This window comes from Pecten maximus, chromosome 8 (genome assembly GCF_902652985.1).
Source record: "Pecten maximus chromosome 8, xPecMax1.1, whole genome shotgun sequence".
In the NCBI taxonomy this organism is placed as follows: domain Eukaryota; kingdom Metazoa; phylum Mollusca; class Bivalvia; order Pectinida; family Pectinidae; genus Pecten; species Pecten maximus.
Window position 1 is genome coordinate 11,836,425 of NC_047022.1, and position 26,403 is coordinate 11,862,827.

At 38.6% G+C, this 26,403-nt stretch overlaps 1 protein-coding gene and 1 pseudogene across 3 annotated transcripts; one reads left to right on the forward strand and one right to left on the reverse strand.

Annotated features, from left to right (window-relative positions):
• Positions 1 to 14,910, reverse strand: part of LOC117332119 — a 42,562-nt pseudogene extending 27,652 nt beyond the window's left edge.
• A 41-nt stretch (positions 14,911 to 14,951) lies between these two features.
• LOC117332463 (serine/threonine-protein phosphatase PGAM5, mitochondrial-like) lies at positions 14,952 to 26,116 on the forward strand. 3 transcript variants are annotated; one of them, XM_033891381.1, is made up of 5 exons: positions 14,952 to 15,142; positions 22,796 to 22,983; positions 23,380 to 23,594; positions 24,480 to 24,610; positions 25,775 to 26,116. In XM_033891381.1, exons 1-5 carry the CDS (start codon positions 14,982 to 14,984, stop codon positions 25,923 to 25,925), a joined length of 846 nt encoding a protein of 281 aa, XP_033747272.1. In that variant the 5' UTR covers positions 14,952 to 14,981; the 3' UTR covers positions 25,926 to 26,116. The 3 variants fall into 3 exon arrangements, with proteins under 3 accessions (XP_033747272.1, XP_033747271.1, XP_033747273.1); XM_033891380.1 differs by having other exon boundaries at positions 14,953 to 15,142; positions 24,477 to 24,610; XM_033891382.1 differs by having other exon boundaries at positions 15,018 to 15,152; positions 24,477 to 24,610.
• Positions 26,117 to 26,403: the final 287 nt, after the last annotated feature.

Sequence of the window (26,403 nt, forward strand, 5' to 3'; positions counted from 1 at the left end):
CATAGATACCATCTGATGACGTCATAGTTACTGATGACGTCATGGTAACTATGACGTCATATTACAAGGCTAAATTTGATAGTTGTATAGTATTTTTTGCTTGATTACATGCACAGAGACTTAAAGTACCACATTCAACTCAAAACACAACTTTATTCAAGAGATATACAGAATTATGGGAGTTTTCATCTTTAAAATTACCTCCCCTTATTACTGGATTGAGAGAAAAAGTTGTCAAAATACACCTCTCAGGGAAATCAGCAATACTCGGTGACTATTAAAGATACACAGTAACCCGATATGTCATTTTGTTCGTCGGAACATATTCTAGACATTCATGGGGTTTTTAGTAAAATTAGAATTAACAAAAGTGATGTATAAGGTAGCACACCACAGTAAGACAGCCTGGCCATGGGCAATTTTTTTGTTAAGCAAATAACTCCTGTATTATGATATGTATAAAAAATGAAAAAATAAATGTACACTATAATTGGTATATCCAGTATGAAGTAGTACATACAGGCTTCACATTTATTAAAACAAAAATCAATAAATTGGTTCCGGATTTTAAATATCCGGATTTTCCGAACGTGTGTTTACACAGGAAATTTAGTTTCGCCTACAGCGCAAAATGGAAGCCCACAGAAAAGGTAAGATAGCGGAAAAAACTTAATTTACAACATATGTCCAAACAAGATTAATTCTGTCTTTGGGATAGAGATATTTAATTTTAAATAGGTTTCAGAAAAAAAATTGTGTAGAGAATTGTGCCATTTTGGGTCAAATATCATAATATTTTGCAATTTTTGAGAATTTTTTAAGCTGTTACCATGGTATTCACAGCTCTAAAAATCACAGAAAATATCAGTTTACTTATCCTTCAGAGCTCTATTAAAATTGCAAATGTTGTACAGATTTCAAATATATATACTTTATTAGAGGTTATATGTAAGGTTAACTGGCAATGTTTACATATCTAAAGCATGTGCCATATTTTTCAGAATTTGGCATTTTTACTGTACACTGCTACCTGATATATGAAACAAGAATGATGATTAAGTATATTTGTCACTGGTATTGCTATGTCAATATATCATAGTCATTTAAAATGGGTACGTGAGGTATGCCAAAAAATGCATTAATTCATGAAATGAAATTGACTTTTGGCACAACCCCTTAGGGATGATACCACACAAATGTGAGTGATATCCATTGTTTAGTTTCAGAAAAGAAGTTGTTTAAACCAATTGACCCCTTTTGACCCCGCCCTCTGCACCCGGGAGGTCAGTTCCTTCCTTTATAAAATTTTGAATCCTTACCCAAAAGAATGCTACCAGTCAAATATGAGCTGTTTCAGAGAAGAAGTTGTTCATATCAATTTAGCCAAATTGACCCCTTTTGGCCCCACCCCTCAGCCCCTTGGTGGGGTCAACCCTAAAATTTGTACAATTTTGAATCCCAACCCCATGACCATGCTACCATACAAATGTGAGTGATATCCATTGATTAGGTTCAGAGAAGTTGTTTATATCAATTTAACAAAATTGGCCCCTTTTGGCCCTTCCCCTCAGCCCCAAGGGGGTAGGCCCCATCAGTTGATCAATTTTGAATCCTTAACCCACTGGAATGCTACCAGTCAAATATTAGAGATATCCATTGCTTAGTTTCAGAGAAAAAGTTGTTTATGTCAAATCTGCCAAAATGACCCCTTTTGGCCCCGCCTCTCAGCCCCAAGGGAGGTCGGCCCCACTATATGTACAATTTTGAATCCCGACTCCAAAGGAATGCTCACAGTCAAATATGAGCAATATCAATTGCTTGTTTTCAGAAGAGAAGTTGTTCATATCAATTTAGCCAAATTGACCCCTCTTGGCCCCATCCTTCAGGCCCCCTTGGGGTCAGCCTCACCATTTGTACAATTTTGAATCCCCACCCCATAGTGATGCTCACAGTCAAATATGAGCAATATCAATTGCTTGGTTTCAGAAGAAAAGTTGTTCATATCAATTTAGCCAAATTGACCCCTCTTGGCCCCACCCCTCAGGCCCCCTTGGGGTCAGCCTCACCATTTGTACAATTTTGAATCCCCACCCCATAGTGATGCTCACAGTCAAATATGAGCAATATCAATTGCTTGGTTTCAGAGAAGAAGTCGTTTATATCAATATAGCCCAAATGACCACATTTGGCCCCGCCCATCAGGCCCCCAGGGGGTCAGCCCCATCATTTGTACAATTTTGAATTCCCACCCTATAGTGATGCTACCAGGCAAATATGAGCGATATCAATTGCTTGGTTTCAGAGAAGAAGTCGTTAATATCAATATAGGTATATTGACCCATTTTGGCCCCGCCCCTCAGGCCCCCAGGGTGTCAGCCCCACCATTTGTACAATTTTGAATCCTCACCCCATAGTGATGCTACCAGGCAAATAGGAGCGATATCCTTTGCTTGGTTTCAGAGAAGAAGTTGTTTATATTAATAGAGCCAAATCGTCCCCTTTTGGCCTCGCCCCTCAGACCCCTGGGGGGTCAGCCCCACCATTTGTACAATTTTGAGTCCACACCCCATAGGGATGCTTCTGACAAAATTTGGTCAAATTCTGATCAGTGGTTATGAAGAAGAAGGTCCTTCAGACCAGGTGAGCTAACAAAAGGTACAATGGGTCTGTATCCCTCACATGCTTCTAATGCAACTTTGATGTTTATGTGGATGCTTAATTAAAGCTAACTACCACTTTATTCAAATATAAAAGTAGGCAAGCAAAACTAATTCATTTAAATGAATTTTGCTGTGTTTCATCCAAATATACTCCCGGCCAAATATCAGGTCACTGGACCTTTTGGTTATTAAAAGGTTGTTTGAAAGGTTTAAGCCTATTTGACCCCTGTGACCTTGAATGTAGGCCAAGGTCATTCATTTCAACAAACTTGATAGCTCTTCACCCTAACATTTACAGGTCTAATATCAGGTACTTGGGCCTCTTGGTTATAAAGACGTTGTTTAAAGTTTTTAACCTATATGACCTTGAATGTTGGTTGGACCACAGCGTAAACTCATTTCTCTTTTGGGCAGATGAACTAAAAACACCTTACATGTGTCGTAGAACAATTTATCAGATTCTCTGTATCATTTTGATTGAATAAGATCTTACCTATCTTTATCTGGTGTCCAGCTAGCCTCAACCAGATGTAGACAGGAACGGATATAATCCTGCCAGTTATTCCAGTGGTCTGGGCTGAAATTGATAACAAGAGGCCCATGGGCCTTAACGGTCATCTGACAAACACTTACACTTACAGCAGGGACACACACCCCAATCCAGCATTATTACCATAAATTATTTATCGCAGCCAGTTATGTTTTAGATCAAATTTGGTTTTTATCCATTTAGCTTGTCCAGGAAGAGCAGCATCATAAAGCAAAATTTTAGCCAAGTTCCCATTTTTGGGGCATGCCCCTCTGTCCCAATGGGTCAGACAAGACTCATTTATATCAATTAGGATTGCCTTTCCCCAATGATGTTTCATACTAAATATGGTTGTAATCAATTAAGGCATTAAGGAGGAATTGCATTTTAAAGAAATGTTTAACCTAAGCACTCCTTTTGCCCCATCTTTTTTTCCCCAGGGGTCAAACCTGTCTCATTAAAAAATATGATTGCCGTCACCTAATATGTTTCACATCAAATTTGGTTGTAATGCACCAAAAGGTTAGGAAGGATTAGGATTTAACAGCAAATATTCACCAAAGTTCCCATTTTGGGGCCCTGCCCCTCAGGCCCAAGGGGTCACACTAGCCTCGTTTATATAAAATATGACCACCCTTCCCAAAGGATGTTTCACACCATATTTCGTATTAATCCACCCAAGGGTTAGAGAGAAGTAGATTTATACCAAAAATTCACCAAAGTTCCCCTTTTGGGGCCCCGCCCCTCTGGCCCTAGGGGTCAAACCAGCCTCATTTATATAAAATATGATTGTCCTCCTCCAATGATGTTTCACACCAAATTTGGTAATAATTCACTATGGGTGTTAGGAGGAATAGGATTTTATAGCAAAACTTCATCCAAGTTCCCCTTTTGGGGCCCCGCCCCTCTGGCCCCAGGGGCCACACCAGCCTCATTTATATAAAATATGACCACCCTCCACCAATGATGTTTCACACAATATCTGGTTGAAATCCACCAAAGGGTTAAGGACGAGTAGGATTTTATAGCAAAATTTCATCAAAGTTCCCTTTTTTGGGCCTGTCACTCTGGCCCCAGGGCTCACACCAGCCTCATTTATATCAAATATGACCACCCTCCCCCAATGATGTTTCACAACATATCTGGTTGAAATCTACTAAAGGGTTAAGGAGAAGTAGGATTTTATAGCAAAATTTCATCAAAGTTCCCCATTTGGGGCCCCACCCCTCAGGCCCCAGGGGTCACACTAGCCTCATTTATATAAAATATGACCGCCCTCCCCAAATGATGTTTCACAACATATCTGGTTGAAATCCACTAAAGGGTTAAGGAGGAGTAGGATTTTATAGCAAAATTTCATCAAAGTTCCCCTTTTGGGGCCCCGCCCCTCAGGCCCCAGGGGTCACACCAACTTCATTTATATAAAATATGACCGCCCTCCCCAAATGATGTTTCACAACATATCTGGTTGAAATCCACTAAAGGGTTAAGGAGGAGTAGGATTTTATAGCAAAATTTCATCAAAGTTCCCCTTTTGGGGCCCCGCCTCTCAGGCCCTAGTGGTCACACCAGCCTCATTTATATAAAATATGACCGCCCTCCCCAAATGATGTTTCACAACATATCTGGTTGAAATCCACTAAAGGGTTAAGGAGGAGTAGGATTTTATAGCAAAATTTCATCAAAGTTCCCCTTTTGGGGCCCCGCCCCTCAGGCCCCAGGGGTCACACCAACTTCATTTATATAAAATATGACCGCCCTCCCCCAATGATGTTTCACACCAAATTTAGTTGTAATCCACCCAAGGGTAAAGGAGGAGTAGGATTTTATAGCAATATTCACCTAAGTTCCCTTTTTGGGGCCCCGCCCTTCTGGCCCCAGGGGTCAGACCAGCCTCATTTATATAAAATATGATTGCCCTCCCCCAATGATGCTTCAAACCAAATTTGGAAGTAATCCACCCAAGGGTTAAGGAGGAGTAGCGTTTTGAAAGAAAAAGTTTACGGACGGCGCACGGCGCACGGCGGACGACAACGGACGAAGCACGATGACTATAGGTCATCCTGACCCTTTGGGTCAGATGACCTAAAAACATCTATAATGATTTCATATTAAGACTAGAAATTGCTAGCAGATTATAACTTATATAAAAGGGGACCTCAGTACAGTATAAATTATTCTGATATACCTTTTACACTTTACTATACAATTGAATATATTTTAACACTTGATACACCTTAAATGCCCCCAAAGGGTCAGCCACCAGCTGTGGCTTGTTTTGATTGTGGTAAAAAAAATCTCCCAAGATTTTCCCGTTGTTAAGAACTTCTGTAATAACCATAATAGTCAACCTTTGTCAAATACCACTTCTGCAACTACCATCAATAAATCTGTCAGATAAACTATAGGCTTAAGAAATCCATAACACAATATAAATATCCTACCTGTCCTTAAGAAGTTTCTTGTACTCTCTGTTGACTTGTGGCCATCGCTCTAATTTGGCATAAAGATCTGCGGTTTTATTTTCTCAAAAGTTGAATTCACTTGTAAGTTTTGCTGTGAAACAGAAAAGATTCATCACTAACTTTTATGGAACATCATCTAATACTGGACATATTTTTGCAAACACTAGACACAACACTTGTGACATAAAATCGTCCGAATCATTCTAATTTTTAGTGTATTATATTTCTACCATTCGCTTCAGGTCAATGATATTTAGTAAAGTGTGCACAGTTACTTTATCATCTGGTAACTGAAATCACTCAAAACAACACACTACACTATTTTATATTCTCAGTTTATCATTACATGTAGAACATTCTATGTTAATTGTTTTACTAAGTGTAAACATGTACATATACATATATGTAGCGGTCGTCCAAAGTTAGCTCCAACTGTCTCTGGACTGGAGCTCTCATAAATACCGATTTTTCAGTAACAAATATGAGAAAGCATGCAGAAATGTCTAGACTAAAATAATACAGAAGATCGCTAAGATAGTTTACCTCCAAGTGACCCTTCAACAACTTCCAAAGCATCCTCCCACTTCTCGAGAAGTTCCAGAATTATGAGATATATCTGTACCTCTGTAATATAATGTTTACATTTAACATTTTACTAACCTCATGTATTAAAATTACACAAAAAATTGCGTGAAATACACCAACATCTTAACTTTCTGACAATGATGAAATACACCAACATCTGAACTTTCTGACAATGATGAAATACACCAACATCTTATAACTTTCTGACAATGATGAAATACACCAACATCTTAACTTTCTGACAATGATGAAATACACCAACATCTTAACTTTCTGACAATGATGAAATACACCAACATCTTAACTTTCTGACAATGATGAAATACACCAACATCTCAACTTTCTGACAATGATGACATACACCAACATCTTATAACTTTCTGACAATGATGAAATACACCAACATCTTATAACTTTCTGACAATGATGAAATACACCAACATCTTAACTTTCTGACAATGATTATCAGTTTTTTTTTATCAGATCTCAAAAAATAACATAATGAAGAATTCCAGCATTTCAAGTCAAGATCTCCAGCTAAAATCATTCAAGAACAGTGATATCTACAGATATTTTTCATATTTTAAATGATGCCTCTTCATAAATTTAGGGAATCTCACAAAACCAGACTCACATATATGTTGTCGTTTGTAAATGTTTTAGCATAACAAGTAAGGTTAACTAACTGGGGTTAGCATAACAAGTAAGGTTAACTAACTTGGGTTAGCATAACAAGTAAGGTTAACTACCAACGTTAACCTTACTTATATGTTCTCCTGAGATTCCAGACAAAGGATGTATTTGTGCATAGGCAAATGAATATAAGTGCTTTGTTAATTTGTCAGATGTTAATCCCTAAATTCTTAATACTGCTTAAACAATTGATAAGCCCTGTTACTAACAGATATCTTATAACATGACCCCAATCCTAACATTCATGGATAACTTTTCAGAAAATAACTGGTAAATATCTTTATCACAAATATCACTGTATTAAGTACCTGCTTCTGCAGTTATCTTTTCCTCATCGATATATTTTTTGGTCATTCGCTCAGCAAGTGGAAGGAACATGCCGTGGGCTAACTTCTCATCTTGGTGACCCTACAAAGGATCACAAAACATTCAACTTTTTATAGAGAAAAAATCTGTATCCCACAGTTCTTAGTAGTCACATTACATGCTCAAAACATTTTCAAAATACAATGGTACAAACTACAATTTGTGTTGAAAAGCATACTGTCAGGTCAAGATGAAGGTATAGCTCTTCCAAGTTCCTGAGTTACACATGATTTAATAGGAAATTCATTTTTAAAACCTAAAAATATTATGAGAATACTGCTTAAAACAATACATGTCCCCTGTCATTCTCTAGAGACAGTCTGAGTGATGACATTATCAAATGACAACAAATTGTCAATATCCTAATAAAATCATTAAGTGAAAGGTCAAGCAATACAAAACTTAATATCATGATTTAATAAAGGTTATGTGGTCGGCACTCTTAACAAACTGAGCTATTTGGCCCCCTTCCACACTGAAGGCATGCTCCTAATTCACGACTTGGATAATCACACCCTGTTCATGTTTTTTTCTTTGGCAAGTATTTTGGGTGCCCTACCAGGGTTCACCCTGGACCCAAAAATCATGGGCCATTTTGACAAGATTTCATAAATCGTATGGGCCAAAACATAGAAAATTGAAGAAATTTGTGAGTTTGGGGGGGGGGCATTTTGGAAAGTATGGGGCAAATGGCCCCCTCCAGAGTTATCTCTGCCCTACTTCATCACTGCACAAACCTTTCTTTTTAATTTAAAGATTTTTAGCAGAACTGTACCTGCATCACAATACTCATGACGGCCCAGAAGTAGTAGGGGTTTTTCTGGGGCTGCAGTCTGTGTAATGTCATGGCGGTTTGCTGCTGTTTCTTGTAGTCTCCAAGTCGGACATATGCCATAAACAATGAAGACAAAATGTCTTCATTGTCCGGTCGACGCTTGTGAGCATTTTCATAAAGATCAGCAATAAGTTCCACTGAAAAGAAACCAGATATTATAATCAAATTTTACATGAGAATCAAACAACACTTTTATCCAGAATCTATGCAGTAGAATTTGTTAAATACTTGGTAAGATAAAAGAGCAATTATAGAGAAGTGATGCTGACCAATGGATTCAAATGGAAAATTCAGTTGCTTGCTCATTTTTTGCATGTCACAAAATCTTTAAAAAATAAGTGTAATATTCCCATGCCCAGATTTTGACAAAGGCTGGTATTATCTAAACATGGTCTGAATTCATGTAAAAGACCAGTTCTTTGTTCACAGCAATAGACTTGTGCATGTATTTTCTGTACAGACATATTTCACGAAATCCTTTCATGGGGCAGTGAATTAATTATAAATTGACCACAGTGGACATTGACTATATGATCATGGTCGACTAGTGTTCCTCTAACACTGTAAAGCTATGCATAGTTATATTACCAGTTGAAGCCAGATATTCAGTGAGAGAATAACCTACGTTTATAGACCTCCCTGTAGCAGATGGACATGGCCTGAAGTGTGGCCTCATCTGTTGGGTTTTGGGCATGTATGTCCTTCAGCAACACAGAACTTTCATCATGTCGTCCCAGTCTCAGTAAAGCAAGCGCCTTGAGTACCTGTAGGTTCAGGTTATATTGCAGGTTAAAATGTTATAGATCTTCAATTAAAATTTGTTGTATACAACTGACCATTTTACATATCTAATTCTTTTTGTAATAGTGTTAATATGCTCACTCTTCCCCATATACAGACACCATTTAGTTGATTTGCTGGGAACAGCAGATGATACATACACTAACCAAATCAATAGATATATAAAAAGAGGATTACAATTTCCAAAACAAACACTTCTGTTGCTAAATTCATGGGTTTTCAGTAAGTCTATTGTCAATCGGGGTAATAGATGAGATTCAGAACAAAGGTTGCTGATGTAAATAATATGCCAGCTTCATTGCTCCACTTTCACTTTGGATCTGCAACAATATGTGTTGCTCAATACAATATTTAATTCAATGTAATATAATTATTACTTAATAATGCTAGATGATTACATACACACCTGTGTGTTTCCAAAATGAAGAATATATACAACACACCATATTGTACAAGGTAGCGAGCTATAGACCACCATTTTGTTTACGCTTTTTTGGGCAAGCCTAACAACTTCATCAAGTGCCTGGTATACAGAAGTCAGAAAGAAGCCTTAAATTACAGAAAAAGTTCATGGATAGCTTATCAATCCAAAAAAAATTGTTTGGATAAAATAATCCAAGTAAGATTATTTATCTCTCCATTGTAAAGATAATATAGAGTTCAAATTAACTTACTTTTGCACATTGTAAATCCTTCTGTTTCTTCAATACTTTGTCCGCTTCTTGAATTGCTTTCTTGTTGTTTCCGTTATCTAGACAATCTGAAAGTGACAATGGAAATAACGAATTATCATGCATCAATGCTCAGTTTTACAGTATCTGAATATCTTAATTCTGCATATATGTTGTTAGAACGAATATTCATACCCTGCCTACACTGCTCTCCGGCAGGGTATGAAGTCCCTCCCATTGCCGATAGTGTAGCAAGCCCTGATCAGCTGATGTGATTCACATCGGGCAGTATAAGCAGAGACATATATACAGATATGTCTCTGGTATAAGCAGTGGTAAAAAAATTCTCGGATAAAAAAACACATGTAAATTGATGATTCTGGTATCTATTATGAATATTCAAGCAACAAACCTGCACATTACTTCAAATGTTTGACAATAAATAGTAAAATCCAAAACGAGCAAGACACACGGAGATATCAGTTTAAACATACCGCCATCTTTGATACAAGTGTAAAGGTCAATTTCCTTATAAGGAAATCAAAATAAATTGATGCTAATAGAGGTTTCCCGCGAGATTTCAACAGAAAAACAGATTCGGAGTAATATATCTCCGTAAGGAAGGTCAATTCATTCTGAAATTATTTAATTACGCAAAGTAAGATTCGCTTTCTTCACAAGAGTTACAAAAGAGTGGTTAAATATCTCTGATTATGTATTTATTTATCGTAGTAGCTTCATCCATATATGGATCACGGGTTCCATATTTGGGTTAGAATCCTCGCGAGAGTTCTTCGAGAAGTATCATGGCGGATCACGGAGACAACTCCGAGCAGTATGATATCAGAATATGCGAATTAAAGATTTCTAGATTAGACGGTAGGCTAATACACTGCAAAATTGTATTAGAAATGTTTAATTATACGAACTATTACTCCAAAGTTAAACGATATCCGCTATTTGTAGCATTTTCGAGGTTCACTGTTTTGCTACATTACGAGCAATGGGAGGGAATCGTAGCTCTGACGACGACCATCTGTCAGAAATTGTCCGTCCGTCGTCCAGAGCTACGTTATCGCAGTAATGTGCAGGTTTGTTGCTTGAAAATTTACATGTGTTTTTTTATCCGAGAATTTTTTTACCACTGCTTATACTGCCCGATGTGAATCACATCGGGGCTTGCTACACTATCGGCAATGGGAGGGACTTCATACCCTGCCGGAGAGCAGTGTAGGCAGGGTATGAATATTCGTTCTATATGCACCCTACATCAAATGTCACAGCTAGCTACTGACGTCGCTGGACAGGCCCGGTGATCCTGGAAATGGCCACCAGAAGGTCCATACATGACAGGTCCCCATCACAATACAGGCTCCATATAGCTGGAATAGACCAATAGGACCTGACCAAATACACGGCAAAATTCTTAAACAACTCAAAGACCCCATAGCACCCATACTCACAAAAATCTTCAACACTTCACTCAGCTCAGGGACACTACCACATGACTGGAAACACGCAAATGTAAACCCTATATACAAGAAAGGAGACAAACACAACCCCACTAACTACCTCCCAATCTCACTCACCTGCATCGCATGCAAAATCATGGAACACATAATCACAAGCGCAAAAATGAAACATCTAGAGGACAATAACATACTCTACAACCTCCAACACGGCTTTCGCTCCTCAAGATCATGTGAAACACAACTCGCCACATTCATACACGACCTAACACTAAATAACAATACAAACAAACAGACAGACCTTGTCATAATGGACTTTGCCAAAGCATTTGACAAAGTCCCACACAAACGCCTCCAGTACAAACTCAAATACTACGGAATTACAGGGAACACACTCACATGGATAACAGACTTTCTGACACACCGCACCCAAACAGTATTACTTGAAGGGAAACAATCGGACAAAGTCCAAGTCACCTCAGGAGTACCTCAAGGAACCTGCTTGGGCCCCATACTTTTCCTCATATACATCAACGACCTACCAGACTACATCAAACACAGCACCCTCAGACTCTTCGCCGACGATAGCATCATCTACAAGACAATCCACAACATAGACGACGCACACAAATTACAACAAGACATAAACGCAGCAGGACAGTGCATGGGAACAAGACTGGCTCATGAAATTCCACCCAAACAAATGCAACATCATATCCACCTCAAACAAACGCACCAAAACAACATATAACTACAAACTACACGACCACACACTGCAACAAGTCGACGCCAGCAAATACTTAGGACTCACATTACAGAAAAACCTCAAATGGGATACACACATCAATAACATCACTGCAAACGCCAACAGATCACTGGGCTTCCTAAAACGCAACCTGAAAATAAACTCACAACATATAAAAGAACATATGCATACAAAGCCCTAGTGAGACCCAAACTAGAATACTGCTCTTCCATATGGGACCCGCACAACATAAACCAAATCAGTCAAATAGAAAAAATTCAACGCAGAGCAGCACGATACGTACAAAACAGATACCACAACACAAGTTCAGTACAAGACATGATGGACAAACTCAACTGGCCTACACTTCAAACACGTAGACTCAAGACCAGACTCATACTTCTATACAAAATCATTCACCATCATGTCGCAATAGACCCACACGGCATCATGCACCCAGCTGACCCTAGGACAAGGCAAACACACCCCTACACATTCAGACACCTATCTGCCACCAATGACACATATAAATACTCCTTTTTCCCACACACAATAACACAATGGAACCTCCTCCCGGTGGCAGCAGTACAATGCACTACACTAGAGATCTCCAAGGCACATATACACAATGCAGCCCTTGATGATCTCAAACACACACCATAAACACACCATCAAATGCTTTTATCTTATAGTTTCCACTAAAAAAAATTAAAAAAAAAAAACAACCCTCTCACTGTACCCAAATCCCTGCACTTTTTTTTTTTTTAAGAGCATTGGCAATGCCTCCCATTAGCCGTAATCGTCATTTTTTGACGGAGGCCGAACGACAAAAGAAGAAGAAGAAGACTAGAACGAATATTCATACCCTGCCTACACTGCTCTACGACGACCATCTGTCATAAATTGTCCGTCCGACGTCCAGAGCTACGTTATCGCAGCTAGGAATAGACGTCCTTGCTGTAGATTGACGTCCTTCCGCTGCAGTCTGCACAGCGTTCCCTGCGCCACCATCAAGGCTTGCATCGGAACCTTGCTGGCTTCCTCGTGAAGAAATGGGACTAGTACGTAAAACGGCAGAACAGCGTCGTTGGCAGCATGGTTGAGGCGACGATGCCAACCCTCACAGTCGTTGTTGGTCCTGGTTGGCCTGCCGAATACGCTCCAGGATGGGATGGGGAAGCAGGTGCTGCCGATCCAGGACCTCTCCATGTAAGAGATGAGGGAGTCGACCCGCGGATCGGAGGGGCTGGCCTCAACAATGGCCTGGAATGCTGCCTCAATCTTTGGTGCCGGAAGGTATGGGAGGGCAAAAAGTTGAACAAACGAGTAGATCTCGCCCTTCTCGTTGTAGGGAACCTATAGAATATAAATACGATTTGTTAAACTTCAAATTAGCATGACAAATTAATATTAATGTGTTATGTCTACGTAATTTCGAATGTCTTTTAGTATAACAATGTATAACAGTAGACAATAGACATGTATATATAATTAAAACTGTTATTGTCGAGGAATCGGAAAATATGTTGTATACTAAATTCAAGTTATCCGAACTCTGTAACTATAAATGAGCAATAAAATATTGAATTGAATTGACATTTCATTTCATTTTATTCCATTCCGTACGTATTTACCTGGAGTCCAACTTCCTGAACCTTCCGCCATACAGCCTGGCTCCAATGGAAGTGGCAGCCTCTCACAGTAACTCTGGGAATCACTTGCTGTGTGGTGGCGAAGCAGGAGGCAGTGGCCGTCTCGATCCAACGCAGAGACAGCATGTCCAATACAAATCTAATTCGCCCTTGTTGATATGTCTGTAGTCTTCCCTTGATACCCCTAAAGATGAACTTGATAACGATATTCTAACATATATATTGCACATAACTACACGTCCCGATATATACGTCCCGTTGAACTTAAGAATATATAGAAAATGAAACGCGGTATATACGTCCCGTTGAACTTAAGAATATATAAAAAGAAACATGATATATACGTCCCGATGTACTTAATAAAATATAAAAAGATATATCCGTTCCGATGTACTTAATAAAATATATAAAAGAAACATGATATATACGTCCCGATGTACTTAATAAAATATAAAAAGAAACATGATATATACGTCCCGATGTACTTAATAAAATATAAAAAGAAACATGATATATACGTCCCGATGTACTTAATAAAATATAAAAAGAAACATGATATATACGTCCCGATGTACTTAATAAAATATAAAAAGATATATACGTCCCGATGTACTTAATAAAATATAAAAAGAAACATGATATATTTGCCCCGATATATACAATAACATGTATTTAAAAATGAAATATACAAATAGAACGTGTAATGGAACGATAATTGGTGAATATAATTCAATTCAATTTATTCATTTTGCACATTTATAATTACAATTGATTACAATCAAGTAACATCAATAAGGAAATACACATTTTAACATATCGTTCCAATACATTTCCATTTATTCAACTAGTTATTTTGTTGGTATACTTACCAGACTTGAATGTTCTGTGCTGCCATCTATGACAGATGTCGCACTGAAGCGCCCCCTGTCGCGGTCTCTCCACACGGGTACACTGGACACAGTCGTAAGATACATGTACATCCGTATCGAATGGTAATACTCAGTGTGATAGTGTTAGTGTACATGTTCCTATATTTATATTCTAAGACATGCTTCTGTTCATCGTTGATTCATTGATTGGTCCGTGTAATGCACTTTGATGTGTCGTGTGTGATGGGAATAATATCTCTATTTTATATAGTAATACGAGGCTATATAGTATATATATACAAATGTAATTTCTTACCCCAAGTACCTGTGTTTGCAGCCACATCAACACAACAACGTAAGAGTTATTCCCCTTTACATAAAAACTGGCAGAAAATAAGATAGACGTCGCAGTTTGCACATAAATCCCTCGTCAATAGCACTGCACAGTAGTCACATAAATCCCTCGTCAATAGCACTGCACAGTAGTCACATAAATCCCTCGTCAATAACACAATAGCACTATTGGGGCATTGTGGCATGGGACATTGTGACATTGGGGCGAAACGTCTGTAATTCCGCAATATCGATACAGGCTAGCGAGGTTTAGTAAGCTCCCGATCGACCCTGACCAGTAAACAAGCATGGCGGGTTGGAGTCGGCTGGCACGGCGAGGGGTCATAATTTTAGGTGGTGTCGGGGTTGCGGTGGGCGTCATTTACAACGAATCACAGAAAAATCACACAAGAGCCTCCTGGACATCCAATTTTGAACCGAGTGTGAAATGGGACTACAATTGGGACAAGTATGTCAATGTACGAATGTAGTGCACTTGCATATATATACATTGTATCGCATTCACAGGGGCATGTCTAGTCATATTAAAAAATAGCCAGAAATATCTAATATGAATGAAGGCAAAGCCTTAGAAGAGCGCAGCTATGACCGTAATTACTCCACGTTAATCATTACAGTTCATGTAACGTTACATGTATATTAGGATCTGTCTCGGTGTGTATAGACTACCACATTTTCAGTTGTTGTTTTTTTTTTTTTGGGGGGGGGGGGGGGGGGGGGGGTGTTAGTTTAAAAGAATGACACACACAGTAAGCTACAAACTAGGTCAAAATATAAAGGGTGATTATACCACCCTTCCCCCACCCCAATTTAATCTATATCTTGACATGTACATGTAAACACATTGTAACATAAACTATCCATTACATCTGTAGCAGGCCGGGTTTGAATTGTAAATACTGTACATAGTTGTATGGTCGCCTTCTAGCTTCAGGCTAGGGTGAATTTCCCTTTATCTCAGTTGGTAGAGCGGCGGAACAGGAAGCTGAGGGTCGCGGGTTCGATCCCGGCTGGCTGCACACTACTTCTCCTTGAACTTTTACATTGGTGCCGCAGACCACTCCAAGTGAAAGCAAGAGGCTTCCTTGGAGATAGAACCTGGGTTTGTGTGTTCGAGGGCGAACACGTTTGAAGGAGGGAGTAGTGTAGCAGGCTGGGTTTTAATTGTAAATACTGTACATACATAGTTGTATGGTCGCCTTCTAGCTTCAGGCTAGGGAGAATTTCCCTTTAGCTCAGTCGGTAGAGCGACGGACCAGTAAGCTGAGGGTCGCGGGTTCGATCCCGGCTGGCTGCACACTACTTCTCCTTGAACTTTTACATTGGTGCCGCAGACCACTCCAAGTGAAAGCAAGAGGCTTCCTTGGAGATAGAACCTGGCTTTGTGTGTTCGAGGGCGAACACGTTTGAAGGAGAGAGTAGTGTAGCAGGCTGGGTTTTAATTGTAAATACTGTACATACATAGTTGTATGGTCGCCTTCTAGCTTCAGGCTAGGGGGAATTTCCCTTTAGCTCAGTCGGTAGAGCGACGGACCAGTAAGCTGAGGGTCGCGGGTTCGATCCCGGCTGGCTGCACACTACTACTCCTTGAACTTTTACACATCTAAACATCTATACATATATCAACTGAAATTCTTATTGTTTATCCTGATGTGACTTACAGTGTCTTCACTCTTCACTTTGTGCTGTCTGATTCCAGATGATCGTACATATTATATCCGTGATGACATGTGCACTGCATAATGACATCAGTATTCTACTGCCAAATTTCTTTTGATTTAAACATATTTATTGTATCTTATTATATACAAGGGTTCTATTTAAATGAATATAAACGAAGATATAAATAAAAAATATTCATTGATGATTATAGATTATCAAATGAATAAACAATTCAAATAAACTTTTCCGATGCTGATAGCAGATGTTCACACTATTCAGTATTCACTTTTCAAAACACTCTGCTGTTTCTAAAGTTCATCACATCCTGTGCCATGGTTTGCTTTCTCCGTTCACTTCCTTGCCTCCTGGAAATTTGTTTCTCTTTTGCCATCGGCATCAGAATAGATATGATAGATACACATAAATTTGCACAGATATATATAGAGAGAGATAAGAGGAATTGAAATCTATACAAATTTCATATGCTACTGACAATGTAAAAGGACAGAAGATACAACAAGATGGCCATGATATGTATAACACAGGGGATCGAACCCACGACCCTCTGCTTACTGGTCCGCCGCTCTACCGACTGAGCTAAAGAAATTTGCCACTTCAAACACTATGTACACTATTTACAATTAAAACCTGCCTCACTATTCCTCACTTTTCAAACATGTTCGCCCCGAAAACACATTAACCCAGGTTTTATCCCCAAAGAAGCCTCTCATTTCCCTATAGCTTGCACTTGGAGTGGTCAACCGATGTAACAGAAAAGCAAATAGTGTGCCTCCACCAGGATCGAGTCCGCAACCCGCAGCTTTACTGGACAGCCGCTTTACAGACTGAGCTAAAGGAAGCTAGTCTAAGGCAATCGTATCACTATATAAACTAGTTACAATTAAAACTTGTGACGTATATCTATATTTTATTTTATGCATGTCTTGGGTTTTGTTTTTAGCTCACCTGCCCGAAGGGCAAGTGAGCTTATGCCATGGTGCGGCGTCCGTCGGCCGTCCGGCCGGCGTCAACTTTTTCATTTAAACAACTTCTTCTCAATAACCAAGAGGCTCAGGAACTTCATATTGGGCCTGTAGCATGCTGGGGTGAAGGGCTACCAAGTTTGTTCAAAGAAATGACCTTGACCTTCATTCAAGGTCACAGAGGTGAAATAGGCTATAATCTTCAAACGACTTCTTTTCAATAACCAAGAGGCCCAGGGACTTGATATTAGGCCTGTAGCATGCTGGGATCAAGGGCTACCAAGTTTGTTCAAAGAAATGACCTTGACCTTCATTCAAGGTCACATGGGGCAAATAGGCTGTAGTCTTCAAACAACTTCTTCTCAATAACCAAGAGGCCCAGGGACTTGATATTGGGCCTGTAGCTTGCTTGGGTGAAGGGCTACCAAGTTTGTTCAAATAAATGACCTTGACCTTCATTCAAGGTCACATGGGGCAAATAGGCTGTAGTCTTCAAACAACTTCTTCTCAATAACCAAGAGGCCCAGGGACTTGATATTAGGCTTGTAGCATGCTGGGATGAAGGGCTACCAAGTTTGTTCAAATAAATGACCTTGACCTTCATTCAAGGTCACAGAGGTGAAATAGGCTTTAATATTCAAACAACTTCTTCTCAATAACCAAGAGGCCCAGGGACTTGATATTAGGCCTGTAGCATGCTGGGATGAAGGGCTACCAAGTTTGTTCAAATAAATGACCTTGACCTTCATTCAAGGTCACATGGGTGAAATAGGCTATAATCTTCAAACAACTTCTTCGCAATAACCAAGAGGCCCAGGGACTTGATATTAGGCCTGTAGCATGCTGGGGTGAAGGGCTACCAAGTTTGTTCAAATAAATGACCTTGACCTTCATTCAAGGTCACAGAGGTGAAATAGGCTATAATCTTCAAACGACTTCTTCTCAATAACCAAGAGGCCCAGGGACTTGATATTAGGCCTGTAGCATGCTGGGGTGAAGGGCTACCAAGTTTGTTCAAATAAATGACCTTGACCTTCATTCAAGGTCACAGAGGTGAAATAGGCTATAATCTTCAAACGACTTCTTCTCAATAACTAAGAGGCCCAGGGACTTGATATTGGGCCTGTAGCATGCTGGGGTGAAGGGCTACCAAGTTTGTTCAAAGAAATGACCTTGACCTTCATTCAAGGTCACATGGGTGAAATAGGCTATAATCTTCAAACAACTTCTTCGCAATAACCAAGAGGCCCAGGGACTTGATATTGGGCCTGTAGCATGCTGGGGTGAAGGGCTACCAAGTTTGTTCAAAGAAATGACCTTGACCTTCATTCAAGGTCACATGGGTGAAATAGGCTATAATCTTCAAACAACTTCTTCGCAATAACCAAGAGGCCCAGGGACTTGATATTAGGCCTGTAGCATGCTGGGGTGAAGGGCTACCAAGTTTGTTCAAATAAATGACCTTGACCTTCATTCAAGGTCACAGAGGTGAAATAGGCTATAATCTTCAAACGACTTCTTCTCAATAACCAAGAGGCCCAGGGACTTGATATTGGGCCTGTAGCATGCTGGGGTGAAGAGCTATCAAGTTTGTTCAAATAAATGACCTTGACCTTCATTCAAGGTCACATTGGGCAAATAGGCTGTAATCTTCAAACAACTTCTTCTCAATAACCAAGAGGCCCAGGGACTTGATATTGGGCCTGTAGCATGCTGGGGTGAAGGGCTACCAAGTTTGTTCAAATAAATGACCTTGACCTTCATTCAAGGTCACATGGGTGAAATAGGCTATAATCTTCAAACAACTTCTTCGCAATAACCAAGAGGCCCAGGGACTTGATATTGGGCTTTAAGCATGCTGAGGTGAAGGGCTACCAAGTTTGTTCAAATGAATGACCTTGACCTACATTCAAGGTCACAGGGGTGAAATCGGCTTAAATCTGTAAATAATAATTTTGCGATAGCCAAGAGCCTTTGAGACCTGATATTAGGCCAATAGAATGCTGGAATAAAGGACTAGAAAATTTATTAATATGAATAAACCTAGCCTACTCTGATATTTGAATAAAGAAGTAATCAGCATAGTATCTGTAGAAATGACCTCAACCAACTTCAAAGTTGCTGTAGAGCCAGGTGAGCGATACAGGCCCATTGGGCCTCTTGTTTATTAAAGCATGGACATATATTAGTATGTATATCTAAGTCCGTGGTTGAAGTAACAAGAAACAAAATCACTCGCTTATACTATTATTTGAGATATATTATAAACATCCAGGTTTTTAATCTGAAGTGAGTGATTATTGGACAAATTATGAAATTTTATTAATACAAGTTTTGATGAAATCTTAACTACTGCAGTAAATACAGTCTATACCCACTTTGAAATACAGAAGTCATTCATTTCCCGTAAAATATCACATATTTCACAGAAATCTGAACGACGAAAAATTCTTAAAATATATGGGCTTAGAAAGTGCAGGAATCAGTAGCATAATCTTTGACGTTGAATTCTTATGACGTCGCGCTCGACGACAATACAGCACCATTCAGAATGGGGTGTTCAACTCAGTAATATTTCAGGGTTTTCGGTTATAACCTGGAAAGTTGTGCTTACAATTCCATGCTTTTATCTAATAATAAAACAATTAAAAACTGTTCAATTTAAAGCACATATGCAACAAAATAACCTCTTATTCTACTCTTGCTCTATTTTGATCAGCACAGAAACTGGGAGAGTTCCGATTTAGGTAACCAACAAAATATCTCAAGCCAATCAAATTCGCAAAATATATTTACCTCGTCGGTCAAAAGCAAAATAGAAATTGTAACTTTTAAATGAATCAGGCCTTTGACATGGGTTGTGTGGATATTTCGAGAATTAAGTAATTTGAACTAACTTTCAGTTATTTGTTTTGACGAGAGAGAAATCATTCAGATCTTGTCGGGCATGTATCGAGATTTCAAACATGGCTGCCTCTACTGGAGGTGCGAGACTTTTCCTGCGCGACACAATTTCAAAGTTGAAGGGGTATATAATTGATTGGAAATATAGCTTATACACATGTTGTCTTAAAGAGAGCTTCGAGGGCGTGATGAGCTGCGCTCTTATAATATATATATATTACTATATAAGTATTTCTGGCTATTTTTTCGGCATAGCCGTATACTATTCTTTTGGCCCGGGATATGACGCGATAGGTGGCGTTACTGGTCAAGATGAAGTACGTGATTGGTTAATGCAGCGGTAAATGCAAAATGCAGATATGCAGTTAAAAACGAAACAAATTTAAGATTGCATGCAACTGAATAAGTGGTATCTTTTCAAATAACGCATTAATAAAATTATATTCCTGAATTAAATGTAGTCTTATGATCACCAAGAATGATTCAAATTGAAATACATGTAATTTTGTTATTCCTGCTGTAAAGTATTAGTTCGTTAATTTATTTCGCCAGCAGTTTTACATTATAACCACCAGTATTTAAACTATGCCGTTTATCTTTTTTAAAGATATTTCTTGTTTAATATAAGACTTGACATGCCCCTGTGCATATATGTATGTTCTGGTCCTAAATGCCTGACACCAGACTCGGACATTCTGACAGATATGCTTAGATGTCTGATGTAAGTCCAGAGCTCATTTCTGATTAACTAAAATACTAAAATACTTAGATTAAAAGAATCAAGTTCTTTTTATTAACTGAACCATCGAAGAAGTGAAACTACATTTATATTTATGTAGGTGACAGATGCAGGTCCATATGGCCTTTTTTTATTTCTTTTTAGCTCACCTGCCCAAAGGGCAAGTGAGCTTATGCCGTGGCATTCAAGGTCACAGGGGTCAAATATGCTAAACAAAATTTAAATGATTTCTTCTAAATAACCAAAAGACCCAGGGAGTTGATATTGGGTCTGTAGCATGCTGGGATGAAGGGCTACCAAGTTTGTTCAAATGGATGACCTTGACCTTCATTCAAGGTCACAGGAGTCAAAAAGGCTACAATATTTAAACAACTTCTTCTCAATAACCAAGAGTCACAGAGACCTTATATTTGGCCTGTAGCATGCTGGGGTGAAGGGCTCTCAAGTTTATTCAAATGAATGACCTTGACCTTCATTCAAGGTCACAGTGGTCAAAAAGGCTAAAATCTTTAAACAACTTCTCAATAACCAAGAGACCCAGAGACCTAATATTTGGCCTGTAGTATGCTGGGGTGAAGGGCTCCCAAATTTGTCCAAACCTTGACCTTGACCTTCATTCAAGGTCACATAGTTAAAAAATGCTAAGATTTTTAAACAACTTCTAAATAACCAAGAGACCCAGGGACTTGATATTGGGTCTGTAGCATGTTGGGGTGAAGGGCTACCATGTTTGTTCAAATGGATGACCTTGACCTTCATTCAAGGTCACGGGGTCAAATATGCTAAAATCTTTGAACGACTTCTTCTTGATAACGAAAAGGCCCAGAGACCTTATATTGGGCCTGTAGGATGCAGGGATGAAGGGCTACCAAGTTTGTTCAAATGGATTACCTTGACCTTCATTCAAGGTCACCAAGTCAAATATGCTAAACTTTGAACTACTTCTTCTTGATAACGAAAAGGCCCAGAGACCCAATATTAAGTCTGTAGCATGCTGGGATGAAAGGCTACCAAGTTTGTTCAAATAGATGACCTTGACCTGTGTTCTAGGTCACAGGTGTCAAATATGCTAAATGTATCAAAACTCAGGTGACCGTTAAGACCCATGGGCCTCGTTTTTAAATTCCTCGAAACATTCATTTTTCACTATACTTCTGAAATATTTGACATGAAGATAATATGATTTATTTCTGCCTAAAAGATAATGAAGAGGACTGTTATAAAAGACCTGTTACAGGTTACATTGATTTTGCAGAAATGGCCCGACGCATGATTTCAATGTCAAATAGTGAAGATAATTAACATGATGGTCCAAATAATTGCCAAATATTTTGGGTGTAAAAGAACCGGAAGTCGTTGTACCAATTCCGTAAAAAGTGAACATGGCTTAAAATTGGCTTAAAAATTAAGGTATTTTTGGGGTTTAAGATTGTGTAATCTTTTTAATAGATATTTTTTTTGTTGCATAAATGCATCTATGTTTTGCAGTAGATATCACTCTAAAGAAAATTATAACTTTTTGAAGTAAAAAAGTTAAATGTGCGTTATTTTGACTAAAAATGGAACCCTGTCACTACCATGTAGGGTGATATTAAAATGGTCATAGAATAGACCCCTGGGACCTTTTGAATTTTTTAAACATATTTCATGGGTTGTCCCATATAGTACTACAAAAATCAACCAATAGTTATTAAATTGGCTCATGGGCAAAAATCAATGTACCCAGGTAACCTGTAACAGGTCCTTATGATAGAGGCACAAGTACATGTATAAACATTTCATAGGTAATTAAATATATTTCATATGCTCTTAGATGTGAACCAGCCAGTTTAGTGAAACCGTCCAAAAACAAAAATTCCTTGGATGAAAAAGATGCAAAAGATGCTGAAAATGAACTGAAGAAACATACCCCAACAGCAACACGTCATCTACTGTTAATTCGGCATGGTCAATACAACACAGATGGAAAAGAGGACAATCAGCGATACCTCACAGAATTAGGTTAGAGTTGTTGTTTCAGATCCAGACAGTGTTTTACCTGCCTATATACTAGGGTCGGCTCACACGGACTACATTCCCAACTATGTATCACCCTATTTTAATGACTCAAAATGTTCTGTCTTCAATTATATACAAGTCTGGGCGATAGATTATCTCAGTCATGAATACATGTAGATGCACTGTGATATTATTATGTATCTATTTTGAAATTTACACATTGACAAAAGTGCAATTAGTTTCAATTTGCTTCAAGGGATAACTTGAACTTGTACAGTGGACCCGCGATAATCCGGACGCCGATAGTCCTGAAAACTCACAGTCCGGACGGAAATGCACGGGAACGGATTTCCGTAATGTTATAGGTAACTGATATATTATTTTGTGTTGTTAATTCAGGGCGGAAGCAGGCAGAATATACAGGGCAACGTCTCAAAGACCTGGGTCTATCCTATACCGTCCTCATATCATCAACCATGACACGGGCGAAGGAGACTGCTGATATTATACAAAAGTTCTTCCCTGATGTTCCACGTAAAGAAACAGACATGCTCCGTGAAGGGGCACCCATACCTCCAGAACCTCCAATAGGGCACTGGCGACCAGAAAAGGAGGTAAACTAGATGTTGCCTTTTTAGTTCATTTGACCCGAAGGGTCAGGCTGACCTATAGTCATCGTGCTTCGTCCGCCGTCGTCCGCCATGCGCTGTGCTTAAACTTTTCACATTTCAAACTTTAGTTCCATTAGTGGGATTGAGCTGACACTTGCCTGGAATGATCCTGAGATGGTCCTGACCAAGTGTTGTTATTTTTCAGGTCGATTTGAAATCCAAGATGGCAGCCATCTTAAAAAACACACTTAACTTCTTCTCCTATTCCACTGGTGCTATTGAGCTTGAAATCGGTGTTGTTATTTTTTAGCCTTGTAAAAACTTTGCTTTGACATTGCAGTTACAACAGCCATTTTGTAACATGATTGCGCAATCATGATTTTCCTTAGCAACACCTATTTCACACTTCTTCACAAGCTCCACCAATATGATTCAGCTCTAGTTTACCTGAAATGATCCCAAGATGGTCCTAAGTGTTGTTATTTTTTGGCTCAGTCCGAAGTCCAAGATGGCTGCCATGGCCAACAGTGCCACCATACTTGCTACTGAGTATGTATGCTACAATAGTACAAGAGTCTTTAAAGTCAGATGACAGTTCAGGCCCATGGGCCTCTTGTCTCACTGATCTCCCTGATTTGTGGCCAGCCTTAGCTAATTCTTAGTTGGATTCATCATTCTTGTGTATTATTTTTTCTAAGAATGTTGTATAACAGGACTTTTACTTGATGCTCGATATTTAACATATTCAAGTAGAGATATCCTTGTAAACTCTGGGACCAAATCTAATTTTGAGGAGTTGAATATATGGTCTGAAGGGGTCTAGTGAAAGCCTGGCATAACGGGCAACTTTCAAACTTAATACATATCTCTGGTGTTCATTTTCAGCAGTTTCTCCAAGACGGAGCTAGAATAGAAGCTGCTTACAAAAATCTGTTTCATCGAGCAGATGCCTCTCAGGAAATTGACAGCCATGAGATTGTGGTGTGTCATGCTAATGTCATACGATACTTTGTGTGCAGGTAAGTTGTGATACTTTGTGTGCAGGTAAGTTGTGATACTTTGTGTGCAGGTAAGTTTACTGTGATGTTTATGTATCAGAATTTAGGGGACTAAGAGTGTTTGATTTTACTAGTGGATTAAGTGTGTAGAGAAGATTTTGGTGAAAAAAATTTGAATGTTAAATTAGATGCCTTAAATTGAGCGAGATTTACAATCTGCAGTCAACATTATTGTGCATAAATAATTTAAATTCTCTCCAAAATTACTAGTATTGAGATTTATTTGATAATAAATATGACTAAGAGTAATCACTCCTTTTTGAATAGCATGACTTTAAATGATCTCCCCTTAGCACTTGAAAATTTCAGGCTGTTGGGACGCTGTGTTTGAGTGGTTGTATTATCTATGACCTGTTTCCAGACTTGAAATATTGAATATGCAAAATCTGATACATACAATATTTCAAGTCAACGGATGAAACATACAATATTTCAAGTCAACGGATGAAACATACAATATTTCAAGTCAACGGATGAAACATACAATATTTCAAGTCAACGGATGAAACAAACTATTGTGATATGTGAAGTTTTTAATGGTAAAAGTTTGTCTGCTTGTCATTTCAAGACATGTAGAATCATTGCACAGTAAAATATTACATAGGTAATGATGTTCAGAAAAGGGAAGATTATATGGAGATCATTTTTGGATTCTTTATTCCACACAAGTATTGAGGTTGGGCTCTTAGTAGTAAAATGTATTTAGCATGCAAATTTATATGTACCTGGTACTATATATATTTTGATAAAATGATTCATTACTGTATAGTTTAATTTTGTGGGGAGAAAATTTCGTGTTTTTCCCTTTGCGACTAATGCGGGGAGAAAATTTGCCACATTTTCAATTTCTTACAATAGTAAATCAATACGAGCTATCTTTCTTGACAATAGTATCATATACAGTGTAGGCTATACATACCCCAAAAAAACGAAAACGAGGTAATTATGGAATCTATTCACCAGAACAAAGGGCACAAATGGCAAAATATACCATAGACACAGTGGATCGTCAGGTTGTTTACATTATACCGCGCTAGGCCCGGTCAGCTGGTTACATCTACGATGGTATAAAACATCTTGCTATGAAAAAATTTAAAACTGATATATGTGTGTTGTATGTTTCAGGGCTCTACAATTTCCCCCAGAAGCTTGGCTTCGAATAAGTTTAAATCATGCGAGTATCACGTGGATTACTATACGACCTTCAGGCAGAGTTTCCATACGTCACCTTGGCGAGTCTGGGTTCATGCCAGCTGACAAAGTGTCTGTCGTGTGACAAACACTGCCGTATGACATTATCGTGTGATAAACACTGCCGTATGACATTGGATTTGACATTTTGGATATGAGTGTATGCTTGAACAGTCAGTGCTCTTGTATCAGATAGACTAGTTATCTACTAATGAGATTCACCCTGTATTTCTATGGCAGGTTACTATACTTATTAAACTTTTTTTCATCATTGCTTAAGACTGTTTATTAAATTTGTACACCAGGGCCCAGTTATTCAAAAAGCTAACTAGGCTTATTGCAGTTTAACATCAATGATATAATAATGATAAATAGTTTATGGTAACACTAACTTGACAAAATTTTACCTACCAGCATATTTTAAGGAATATACTCGCACTGGTTTTGAAGTACGGGAGAAATATAATAAAATTTTCACTAATCATTAATCAAGTGATTAAGCTTATCACCATTTGAACAACTTGGCCCTCTATGCTGATGACAGTGATAGAGCTGTTGCATTT

What these genes read in the sequence shown, in the direction of transcription:
- LOC117332463 (XM_033891380.1), top strand. Translation starts at nt 14,982, where the DNA reads ATGGCGGGTTGGAGTCGGCTGGCACGGCGAGGGGTCATAATTTTAGGT. An exon ending in GCGATACCTCACAGAATTAG is followed by an intron (nt 22,984 to 23,379) that starts GTTAGAGTTGTT and finishes TTGTTAATTCAG; the next exon opens with GGCGGAAGCAGGCAGAATAT. An exon ending in ACTGGCGACCAGAAAAGGAG is followed by an intron (nt 23,595 to 24,476) that starts GTAAACTAGATG and finishes GTTCATTTTCAG; the next exon opens with CAGTTTCTCCAAGACGGAGC.